This window comes from Eretmochelys imbricata, chromosome 8 (genome assembly GCF_965152235.1).
Source record: "Eretmochelys imbricata isolate rEreImb1 chromosome 8, rEreImb1.hap1, whole genome shotgun sequence".
NCBI lineage: Eukaryota > Metazoa > Chordata > Testudines > Cheloniidae > Eretmochelys > Eretmochelys imbricata.
Genome location: NC_135579.1, coordinates 7,670,582 through 7,683,328, shown reverse-complemented (window position 1 = coordinate 7,683,328; position 12,747 = coordinate 7,670,582). Strand labels below are relative to the sequence as shown.

The 12,747-nt window shown below is 45.5% G+C and overlaps 1 protein-coding gene across 1 annotated transcript in view; it reads right to left on the bottom strand.

Annotated features, from left to right (window-relative positions):
- Positions 1 to 2,908: 2,908 nt before the first annotated feature.
- The window catches only part of RNF130 (ring finger protein 130), a 90,422-nt gene continuing 80,583 nt past the window's right edge, over positions 2,909 to 12,747 (bottom strand). Inside the window, exon 8 of the mRNA XM_077824572.1 lies at positions 2,909 to 4,952. Coding sequence (XP_077680698.1) covers positions 4,843 to 4,952 — 110 coding nt within the window. The 3' untranslated portion in view covers positions 2,909 to 4,842. The remainder of the gene's footprint in view (positions 4,953 to 12,747) is intronic.

Below are 12,747 nucleotides of genomic sequence, written 5' to 3'. Positions count from 1 at the left end.
CATTTATAAAACCCATTATTTTAATGATTTCTTTTCAGTTTTCTATTTGAATGTAACCATTGTAACATTATGCTAGAAGGGGAGGTAAAAGTGAAACTGACAAGTCCTTTAGGGCAGGAACTGTCATATATTGTGTTCATGAAATGCCTAACACAGTATGACCCAACCTGATTGTGGCTTTTAGGTGCTACCACAATATAAATGTTAAAGTTTTCTTTGTCCAAGCTTAATGAAGCAAATAAACATGGATGTTGCAAAGTACATTAGATTTTAAGATGTTTTCAATTGTAATAATTTATTTATTGTTGGTAACATAGGCAAGAAACATGCTGAGAGGTTGTTTTTAACTTGAGAATATCCCTTGGCGAACACAAGTAAATCCTAATTTTACAAACATCTTGGGGGATGCAAAACTTCCATATAATTAGGAGTTGGGTAAAAATTGTGGGGAATACAATAGCCTAACTGGGAAGATGTAGGATTTGGGATAAAAAGAATTTTAATAAAATTCATAAAATTGTTGGTGTAGCTATCAAGCCTGTATTTGCTTTAAAAATATTACTTCAAGTAACTGGGACTTACTGTGCATACATTTTACTTCTGCAAAGTGACAGCCACCTGCAGTGCCACTACAGTAGAAAGAGGACAATGATGCATGCTAGCCTCTTGTTCCTTTTAATGTTAAAAAGGAAATCCCAAAACTACGATCACTTCTCTGAAAAATCAGCCATGTTCCCTACACTGTCTCTTTCACATCCTTAATATGGCCAAATACAAGGACTTCCAATACCACATGTCAAAGCATGCATTCATGGATCAGTTTGAACTAGCATTTAGCTTTCCTCGCAGCACTGGAGTTTCCAAATGAGGGAGTGTCATTTACAAGTGTTAGACTCCAACACATCCCTCAACTCACTTATTTTACTAGCTACAGCACCAGTAGATTCTTAAAGTAGTATTGACAACCCCAAGTTTTCAAAAATCGTGAACCAGGCCCCCAAAATCATGAGATTGGCTTTAAAAAAATCCAAGAGATTTAGTAATATAATTTTTAAAATTGTATTGAAGTTTTTATTTGCCCCCTGAGCCTTTAGGATTTATTTTTGCCAGATTTTCTCCACAACCATGAGGCCTGGAAACATTAGAAGCAGATCCTTGGCTGGTGTAAACTGTCATAGCTGGAGCAAAGGATCTGCTTCCTTCATTTAAAAAAGAGTAAGCAGAGATTTTTCACATACTCACATGACTCCAGCAGCTGGAGCTTTAAGAAAAAGCAGCAAATATCACAAGAGTTGGCATCATTGTCAAATTTATCCCAAACATAAAAAGTTAGTGCAAGTTTTAATTAATCTATGGAAGCAGAGCAAAGAAACTGACTTAGCAGAAGGAAAGATAACACTGATTGGAATTCAGAATTAGTGATCACTGGGCTCAGAGGATCAATATTACTTTGAAAAAGATTGTTCCCGTGAGTGCTGATGAATTTGCCTCTTGCTTTATTGTTCACTGTGGCACTGGGTTTTAAAAACTAGAATTGGAAATAGAATTGTTTTCAAACCTAAGGAGTTGTTACCCCTCGAGTGCTGCTCAGGCTGCCTTGTCTACACAGGAAATTTGCCACCGTACCAGCTGTCAGTGGCCAGTCCGATACAGCTGCACTGAGGCAACCCCTAGAGCAAGACAGGCAAAGATGCTGTATAAACTAGTATTTGCACAGTGGATTTTAATCCTGCTTAAAATGAGAGTAAATTGCACCAGTGCAAATAATGGTTCATAGCAGTTTTGCCTGCTTATGTTTTGTACTGCTGCAGCTACACTGGTGGCTGGACTCTCCTGCATAGTCAAGACCTGAGGCTATGTCTACACTACGGTGGTAAGTCAATGTAGCTGGAGTCAACGTACCTTAGGTCGAGTTACCGTGAGGGGTCGACGGGAGAAAATCTCCTGTCGACTTACCTTACTCTTCTCCTTGGGGTTAGAGTTCAGGGGTTGACTGGAGAGCGATCTGCAGTCGATTTCGCAGGTCTTTACTAGACCCCGCTATATCAACCGCCGGTGGCTCGATCTCAGAGCATCGCCGGCTGTAGCGCAGACCTGCCCTTAGATGCAGGTAAAGAACGTTACAGCTTGTGAGAGTGCCTAGCGAGAGCCAGCTGTAACCTGCCTGGCCTGCCTTGCTATTACAAGCCCTGCTAAAAGTCACGCTGTCCTTGAAAGATGGGAATTTTATTTCTTTGTCTGGTTTGGGAAGCTTGTCGTTTTTACAGATCTGCATGTAATGATCACTCAGCTACAATGATGAAAACTGAGCTTGCCCAATCAGCCCTACTCGCTCCACTGCGCCTGAATTCAGTCAGACTTAAAAGCAGGGGTGAAAGTCAGTCTAGGGACTTATCGGTACGGGGCTGGGCTGGGCTGGGGCCGGCTCTGGCCCCCGGAAGGGGCAGGGCCTCAGGCGGAAGAGGCAGGGCTGGGGGACGTCAGAGCCAGCCCTGGTCCACCTTGTACCAGCAAGTGCCTCCTTCCCCCTCCCCGGGGTAACAGCGGCAGCCGGGGGCTCTGGCAGCAGTTTAAAAGGCCCTGGGCAGTAGCGGCGGCTGGAGCCCTGGGCCCTTTAAATTGTCCCTAGAGCCCCACTGCTGCTTCCCCAGGGCTCCAGCAGCAGGGCTCCGGGGATGGGGTTCTGGCCGCCACTACCACCCCGGGCCCTTTAAATAGTCCCCGGAGCCTGCTGGAGCCCTGGGGAAGCGGCGGTGGGGCTCTGACAGCCATTTAAAGGGCCGGGGCTCCAGCCGCTGCCAGGAGCAGCAGGCCCTTAAATCGCACCTGGGGAAGCCGATCCACCCCAATACGGTGCACCAGCTCTTGCCAGTACGCCGTACCAGGGCGTACCGGCTTACTTTCACCTCTACTTAAAAGAGTCTTTGTTCAAGGAGTTTGGGGCTTGGGTGACCAGCTTCAGGACTATTCACACAATAAATATCTGCTCTGCTTCTCAGATTTAAAAGAGGAACAACAAATGCTGATCGTGGGCGTCTTTTACTTGAGTAACAGTGCTAACATCATCCACCAACCTTCAGTTTCATATCCTCAATGCTCTGTGTGTTAAAACTGTGCTTCTTAAAAGTTTTAAGAAAATGTTTCTAAAGTTAGTTGACGACAGTAAAATTTGTCAAATATAAACAAGGAGCTGTATAAGGTAAAACACTTTAAACTCTGCACCACCCAGTCTAGAATTATCAGATTAAATACGACTCAGCAACAGGCAAAGTTTGCTCTGCTAGAAACTCACTTCCTCACTTTAGAGTTCTTTTTTGTTTTTAACATCTGTGTTTATGTCGCAGCTGCACCACACTTCAAGTCAGAATACATGCCAAGACTGACTGCTTTATAAAAAGAAGGCAAGTTTCCCCATCTACAGCAGAAGCTGTTTACATTCAAAGATAGCAGGACATTTCTTATGTTTCTTTTCAGTTTGCCTCTTGTTCTAAATCACGATTTCTATATAGAGTGAAGATTTTGTTCACATTACAAAGGACACAAATGCATTTCTACATCTACAGTTACTCAGACTGCAATGGAGAAAATATTGACATTTGTTAAACTTAAACAATTACACAGCATTCAGTAGGAAAAGGTGCATTAGACACACTGACTTACTCCCCAGAGCTGCTTTTTAAAGGAACACTGTTGACTCCTTAAAAAAAGTCGTTTTCTATTTCTGCATTACCCTTTTAGAAGCTTTAGGACAATATTAATTTCCCGGCCACTTTTTGTTACAATCCAGAAAAAACTGATTTTCCTCCAAGTGTCAAAGCGTGGGTGCTTTCCTTAACTCTTCTGCTTTCTGCATTCACATTACTGATGGCAGCAGGAAAGGGCACAGCATTGAGAAAGTGTTTGTTACTTAACTGTTGCACATCTCAGTGGGAGACCAGGGTAGGAAATTTACATTTTGATCTGTGTATAATACCAACGTGCTGGCTTCTCAAAAATCTCAGTGAAAAAAACTGGAGGATTTTTTTTAAAGATCAAAAGAAGATAGCTATCTAGATATCTGCACATTTCTCAAGAAGTGTAATGATTTTGAGGAAGATCAAATGGTGGGCCCATGAACATCAGCTGCATCCCCGTTGTCAAGAGATTCACTAGGCAGGAGCACGCTAGGAATGGCTGTAGTTGCATTCTGTATAGGAAACCTTTGTCCAACTTAAGTGGAAACTGAAAAATTGGGTTACTTGAAACCTTTCATGGATACTCCAGACACAGGTCCTGTCTGTAGCTTTAATGCCAACCTGTTTTGTCATTACCCAGAGTTAAATGGGCAATAGGAAAGTCAATGCATTTCTACAGGTTCCCCTCAGAAAGAGGACATATCACAATAAGCTCATGGGGAGACCGAAGAAAAATGGTGTGCCTTTACACCATTGAACTTGGAATTGCCTCTGCCACCAGGTATCTTGTCTGATAGTTCAGCAAACATGTGCATGATTAAAACAATGGAAAGATCATGTGCTTATATAAGACACCTTTTCAGTACAAAAGTAACTCTGGATCAGGGCAAACCCGCTTTTGTACAGACTCGGCTGGATTGACAAAGCTAACTTGCACTCCAATTCAGCAACTTACAACAGCCCATTTTGTGTATGCATATTGTTGGCCCAGAGATGATGTCCTTGGAGACAACCATAGTTGAGCTTCATCTTTGTCACTTGGAAGCCAGGCTTGTATTCTGGGAAAAGCAGCTCTTCTTTAGACAAAAGGACACCCATGGAAGGAGTACACACAACAGGAATGAGAAACAAAAGAAGGAAGAAACCAACACCACAACACACACTCCTTTCAGGTTTTGTTCTCATCGTACAGGTCCAAGGCAGGCTGGATTGTTGAGAATTCACTCTCATAGACCAGGCTCCGAGGAGACACAGAATTGCGGTGAAAGAAGTGACCACCTACAAGAGGCAGAACAAAGAAACAACCCTGTTAGGAATTTGTACATATGGCTATAAAACACCACTGGTATTGAGTATGCAAGGTCTTGTTTGTGGTTACCTATTCTCTTGTGCCTGCTCCAGTTCTAATCGAGAACATATATACTCCTAAAAATTAATTTTCCTTTTAAAGTAAACCTCTAACAGTTTGTAGTATGAAGTGGCAGAGGAAACAAGTGTGAGGAAACCTAACCTTTGTTGCATCATCATTATTTTAGGGGTGCATGTGGACAGGGAGGGAAATATTTATACCTCAGGTGTCAGAGCTGCAGGTGTGGTTCTCTTGTAATTCAAGTGTTCCCATGCTACTTTCCTTCTGCTCAGGACCAGGATCTATGTTGTGTGTAAAAAGGTAAACAGCTGTCCATTGAGGATTGGTCTATGATCAAATTAATTTTCTCCCTTAGGAGCTAACAGACCAAACAGGCCTCTTAACAAAAGTGTTTTTCCCCCCCCCCTTTTGGTATTAAAAAGAAAAAGCTAGTTTTGCAAGCTCATCTGGGAAGACATTTTCTTTAAGAGCTGAAATGAGGAAGAATTGTGTGCTTATCAAAATGAAGGCCTAACAACAGTATTGGCTGGAGCCAGAAATAATGTGGACCGGCGCCATGTGAGCTTCCTCTAGCACAGCTGACAATACACCACAATCCTGATCTGCAGCAGCCTCAATAGTTCTAGTCCTGAGCCGAGTGTGCCAATGGTGCTAAACTGCTCTGTGGTTTTGTGACAAAGACAAACATCTACTAAGGAATGCAGCAGATTGAGAACGCCAAACATTCCCCTCCACTTCTGATTTAAATCGCATTCAATCCCAAGTCTTCACTTGCTAGTATACTAACCCATTCAATTCTCATTTGAAGGTGAATGCTCCTGATAAAGGGGAGGGGGAGAAAGTGTTTGTGAATAATTTAATACCTCAATCTGCTGCAGTGAGTGTGAAACAAGCTGTCAAATTCCACACGGTCAAGTTGCTGACTCTGCCAATAAAGCATATATCCACACACACACACAAAAACCCACACAAACTGTGCTGGAATAGGGACAGACCAGTCAATATGATTATTGACTTATTAGTGCTCAGTTTTTAGATTTGAATCCTATCCCAGACTTAAGCTTTCTGGAACTGTGCAATGCTGTAGTAAAAAGACAGATGTATTTATTTACATGGATCTGCATAGGCCTACAACTCCCAAAGAGATCACTTTCCGAACAAACCTGAACTCCACTATGAAATTCCTACTTAGGAACCACGAGGGATAAATTTGATATCAGAAGTCTCCTGCATTATGTGCCTGGCCCAATGTCACTATGCATCAGGTGCATTTAGATCTTGAGAATGCTGCATCTCATGTTACCCTGCTGCTGAAATGAGCAATGGGTAATGAATGCTTCATTTCCTCTCTCCTCCCACTGAAGTGTTACATATTGTACAAGCAACGCAGAAGCAACACAAAGGGACTCTAAAGACTGAATGCTGCTCCTATTTGTTTTTATTGCACCAAATCAAACAAGGGATTAGGAAGCAGACACCCTAGGCAATCAGTGTGAGAAAGAGAGAGAACGAACTTTTGCTCCAACAAATTTGATGGAGAAATTTTAATCAACAGGCATACGGCCATAAATGTTTCACCTAACAGATTTCTTTTTTAATTAATCTGAAAGCAGACACTGCATTCAGCATCTCTAAAATTCTTTGCTGCCTTCTGTGTTTCCTTGCTGCTTGACAAAAGACATTTAACCTGCCCACCTCCAAAGAAGTTGTGTGTTTATATATAGGTACAGCCAACTGCTCAGCTTCAAAAGCACTCTTGGAACTCCAAATTCATTCTCTTTCTAATGCCTCCTATTCAAATATCAGCTAAACCAAACCGTATTTTTCCAAATTCTTCCCTGCTTAGTGGGACTGCTTGTTCACCAGATACAACCCCTAAGGATATCATTGTTTTGAAAGACAAAATATTGCAAACTCTCCCCCAGATGCACACAACTAGATGGGAGCTCCCTTCCTTCCTTTTTTCACCAGTCCCTTAGCTGGAAGTTGTTGCTGTTTACCACAATTTCACAACCCTCCCAGAAAATAGCACACCAGTCATATCTTATTGTTAATCTTGTTTCAGAACTGGAGTCTGTGTTTCCACCTACCACTATGCAGCATTCCACCTGGACAGATGAGCCTAAGGAATGTTCAAAACAGTACAAACAAAAAGTGTTTAAAAGAGAGACTCTGCACTAAGTCTTATATCAGGGGAGATACTGAAAATCTTAATATCACCCACGTCTCATAGCGCTTTCATCAGCAGGTCTGAAAGTGCTTTACAAAAGGTGGTCAGTATCATTATCTCCATTTTCCAGATGGGGTAACTGAAGCACAGAGAGGTGAAATGACTTGCCCAGGTACCCCAGCAGGCCAGTAGCAGAGCCGGAAATAGAACCCCAGTCTTCTGAGTGCCAGTCCAGGCTCTGTCCACTATGCAGCAATGCATCTTCTTCCAGTCAGAAGCTATTTTGGAGGCTTCAATTTGACAAGCTATGTTTACATACTGTAAGGATATCAGAGCTTGAAAAGCAAAGCTCAGGCTTGTTTTGGTTTGTAGGAATACTTAGTTGGGTTAAAGATTTAAAAGAACCACCAACACCTTGCCCAATGTATTTCCCCCCCCCCCCAATGCAGGAAACTGCCAGCTTTGTTTACAAGCATGGCATAAACACTCTTTGTAAATCCATTGCCATGTCAGGCATGAGTATATCTTGGCAGCAAGCAGCAACATGCACAGTTACACAGACACACCAATGAAGACCTATGAGCTTGCTCTCCCCATTCTGCAGCTACTGATGAAATCAGAGTGATGGGCTGAAATGAGGTTTCTGCACTTTCGGTATGGAAAGCAAACTGGAGATACACACTTCTGGTTTAACAGGTCAAAAATATGTATGCAAGTCATACTTGCCATTATTTTTCATTATTTCATTAGACTGAACCACTCTACTAACTGATTTGTATTAAACTAGAACATAAACCTCAGCCTGAAGTCTAAAATATCCCCACCATTATGGGTATGCTGCAGGAATAGGTACAGTACAAAACTGTCAGCTGAAAAGTCTCTGCATTGCTTTGATATACTAGTTGCACAACCAAGAAGTGCTACCCTGCAGTCCCTTTTTATTTGATATTTATACTACAGTAGCACTTGGAGATACTAATCAGTGCCTCACTGTGCTGGGTGCTGTGCAAACACATACGGATCATGGTCTCTGCCACAGGCGCCAACTCTTCCCGGCGCCAGTGGGTGCCCCGCCCCCACCCCGCCCCCATTCCAACCCCTTCCCCAAAGTCCCCGCTCCAACTCTGCCCCCTCCATGCCCCTATTGGATGCCTCCCTCGCCCCTGAGCATGCTGCGTTCCTCCTCCTCCCCAGCACTTGCCGCTGCGAAACAGCTGTGTGGGAGCCAGCACGAGAAGCAGGATGCAACGGTGCGCTCAGGGGAAGAGGTGGAGGCAAGCTGGGGTGGGGAGCTGCTGTGGTCTCTGCTCTGAAGAGCCTACTCTACAATCCCTTCAGAGATTTTTCTCTTGACATGGAGATAAGGTCAGGGTACTCCCTAGGCTATTTCCACAGCGTAATCCATTTGGACACTGGGACGGTATAAAGCAGTTTGAGAGCCAAATCTCATCAGGAAATATTTCCTTTCTCTTGCCTACACCTCTTCGAGTTTTATATAGGATAGCAGAGGAAAAATAGAGGAAAAAACCACTCTAAATACTGAGATTATTTCGTTAACGGGTCCTTTACACAAAGTGAGCTGTTTAACACCATGTTGTTGCTCCCGTCTGAGCAGTACAGTATTACAGCATTATGTCTCCCAGTCGCTGCAGCAACATTTGGAAAAAAGGAAAACAGGCTGTTGAAGGGAATGCTTCTTTATTTACTTGTGCACAGTCCCAACAATGAAATAACCGATGTGCTCTTGCTCCAAACACTTACACCGAAAAAGAAGGTGGACAACTCTGGAATTTGCTTCTCCTGTTTGTTCAGAGTAAACAAATGTGTTGACCTTCACGAGGTGGTATAAAGTCCATTTGAGGGAATAATAGTAGGATATATTTGTATCTTTAGTTTCAGCTTGGGGTTGATGCCCCTTTAATTTCTGATTGACATCTGTCAACTACTTTATTTTTGTAAGCATGTAATGGACACAATTGTTAAAAGACACAAAAACAAAGTGTGGAGGAAACTGGACCCTGGGTGGCCAAAGTTCTCAACGGAGGAGCAGGAACTAGAAATCAGTCAGCCATCTCATTCCTGGTAACAGTTAAAAGGTTACTTTTCACCACTGTGCTGTTGCTCTACATAAGCAACATGAAACAGACATGTTTTAGGGAAAAAGGGTTACTCACCTTCTCATAACTGTTGTTCTTCGAGATGTGTTGTTCACGTCTATTCTAATCAGATATGTGTGCGCCATGTGCACGGTTGTTGGAAACTTTTTCCCTTAGCAGATCCCACTGGGTTGGTTGGGGAGCCCCCTGGAGTGGCACCTTCATGTCGCTCAATATATGACCCTGCTGACCCGACCCCCCTTCAGTTCCTGCTTGCTGGCTACTCCGACAGATGGGAAGGTGGGTGGGTATTGGAATGGACGTGAACACATCTTGAAGAACAGTTACGAGACGGTGAGTAACCATTTTTTCTTCAAGTGCTTGTTCACATCGATTCCAATCAGATGACTCCCAAGCTCTCCCCCGGAGGTGGGGTCGGAGTTAAGGAATCACTGACTGGAGAACCACTTTGCTGAAAGCTGCATCCTCTCTAGCATGCTGAGTGATGGCATAGTGAGTGGTAAATGTGTGCATGGAAGACCAGGTTGCCGCTCTGCGGATCTCCTGGATAGGCACCTGGGCCAGGAAGGCGGCTTATGAGGCTTGAGCTCTTGTTGAGCGGGCTGTAATAGTTGGGGCTGGGACCTTGACCAGCTCGTAGCAGGTATGGATGCAGGCTGTGATCAAGGAAGAAATGCGTTATGAGGACCGGAAGCCCTTTCATTGGTTCGATTTCCAAGCCCTTCTGGAAATTCCCTACCATGGGGTTGGCAAATACAGAGCATCCCAACTCTCCTGGGTGGAACTCCGAGGTGGCTGCAAGGTACCCTGATGGATGATCCTGCCAATCCCTGTTGCTTCAGACACAGTAGATACTCCAGGATGAGCGGTATAGATGCCTGAAGTGGAGGAACGTGCCACTGCTCACACCAGCACGAGAACCTTTTCCACTTAGCTAGGTAAGTGGCCCTGGTGGAAGGTTTCTTGCTACCAAGCAGCACCTCCCTCAATGAATCCGAGCACTGGAGCTCCATTTGGTTTAGCCATGAAGCTTCCACGCCATGAGATGGAAGGACTGGAGGTCTGGGTGAAGGAGGCGACTGTGGTCCCGTGTGATCAGATCAGGGTATAGTGGCAGGGTGATCAGGGTGTCCACCGACAGCTGCAGAAGCGTGTGTACAAATGTTAGCATGGCCACACTGGGGCCAGCAGAATTACCTCCGCTTTGTCTCTGCGATTCTTGAGCAGCACCTTGTGGATGAGTAGGACCGGCAGGAAAGCATACATGAGGTGGTCTCCCTAGGGTAGCATGAACGCATCTGAGATGGAGCCTAGACTGTTTTTTGAAAGAGCAGAACACGGACACTTCCTGTGGCTCCTGGTGGTGAATAGATCTACCAGGGGAAACCCCCACCTTTGGAAGATGGAATGTAGGACATCTGGACAGATGGACCCCTGGTGGTTGCGAAACTACCTGCTGAGATGGTCTGCAAGCTCATTTCAAGCTCCTAGGAGATGAATCGTGTCCAGGTGAATGGAGTGGGCTATACAAAAATCCCAAAGCTGGAGAGTTTCCCGACAGAGAGGGGAGGAGCAAGCTCCACCCTGCTTGTTATATAAAACATGGTGGTAGTGGTGTCTACCATCATCGCTATGCTCTGGCCCTGCAATCTGGACTGGAAGTTCTGGCAGGCTAATTGCACAGCTCTGAGCTCCTTGATGTTGATGTGGAATGAGAGCTCAGCCTGCGACCACTGACACTGCATCTGTAGGTCTCCTAGGTGGGCCCCCCCCCACCCAGAGTGATGCGTCCTTTACTAGGGTCATAGAAGGTGGAGGGGTGCTGAATGGGACTCCTCTGTGGACGATACGAGGGTCTAGCTACCAGCGGAGGGATTCTAGAACACACTTTAACACTGTCACTACCGAGTCCAAGCTGTCTTGACCTGGGAGATAAGCTGAGGTGAACCATGCCTAGAGTGGCCTGAGCCTCAGTCTGGCATGCCTGATGATGCAGGTGCAGGCTGCCAAGTTTCCGAGGAGGCTCAGGCATCCCCTTGCTTTTGTGGTGGGGTATTGCCTGAGAGTCTGGATGATGTCGGTTATTGCTTGGAATCTGCACTCAGGCAGGAATGCTCTTGCCTGTATTGAGTCCAGCACTGCCCCAATGAGTTCTATTCTTTGGGTCAGTGACAGCATCAACTTGTTCACGCTGAGGATGAGTCCTAGTCTCTCGAAGGTGGCTCTGACCAACCGGACCTGGGACTCCACCTGCTCCCTGGAGCGCCCCCACAGCAGCCAGTTGTCAAGGTAGGGATACACCTGTACCTTCCTCTTGCAGAGAAAGGCTGCGACAACCGACATTCACTTGGTGAACACTCGGGGGGCTGTCGAATGGGAGCACCGTGAACTGATTCTGTTCATGGTCGACCACAAATATCAGGAAATGTCTGTGGGCGGAACGAATGGCTATGAAAGATGCGTACATCCACATGTCAAGGGCGGCGTACCAGTCTCCTGGATCCAAGAAAGGTATGATCGTACTCAGGGAGACCATGCGGAACTTCAACTTCACCATGAACTGGTTGAGTCCTCATAGGTCTAGAATGGGTCTTAGACACCCCCTTTGCCTTGGGCATAAGGAAGTATTGGGAGTAGAATCCCTTTCCCCTTAACTCCTGAGGAACCTCCAGCATGGTGAGAAGTGATTGCACCTCCTGTATAAGGAGTTGCTCGTGAGAAGGGTCCCTGAAGAGGGACAGGGAAGGGAGGTGGGAGGGAGAGGAGGAGCAGAACTGGAGAGAATATCCCACTTCTACCGTGCGAAGCACCCAGCGGTCTGATGTTATTTGCGACCAAGCACAGTAGAAGTGGGACAGACGGTTCAGGAAGCATGGGGAAGAATCTGGGATAGCGGTGGGTACGCCGTCCTCGGGCATCCCTTCATAAGCCTTGTTTGGAGCCCGATGGTGGCTTGGTTGGGCTCTGTCCCTGCCCTGAAGGTGGGATTGAAGACCGTCGCCTATTATTTCTGTTCTACCGCCATAGGAGTCCTGACTTGGGCGGTGCTGGTGGGACTTGAAATGCTTGTGCCGGGTAGCCATCATGTGCATCCCCAGCGATTTCATAGTTGCCCTCGAGTCTTTCAAGCTGTGGAGCCTAGAGTCAGTCTGGTCCAAGAACAGCCTTGCGCCCTTGAAGGGAAGGTCCTGCAAGGTCTGATGAACTTCCAGAGGTAATCCAGATGATTGGAAGTTCTCCTCATGACCACCCCTGAGGAGATGGTATGGACTGCTGAAATCAGCAGAGTCGAGGGAGGCCTGTAGGGAGGTCCTCGTTAGTGCCTTCCCTTCCTCAACCATGGTGGAAAATTCCACCCTTTACTCTGGGGAACAACTCCTTGTCCTTGGACACAGAGTCCCAAGAATTAAAGTTACA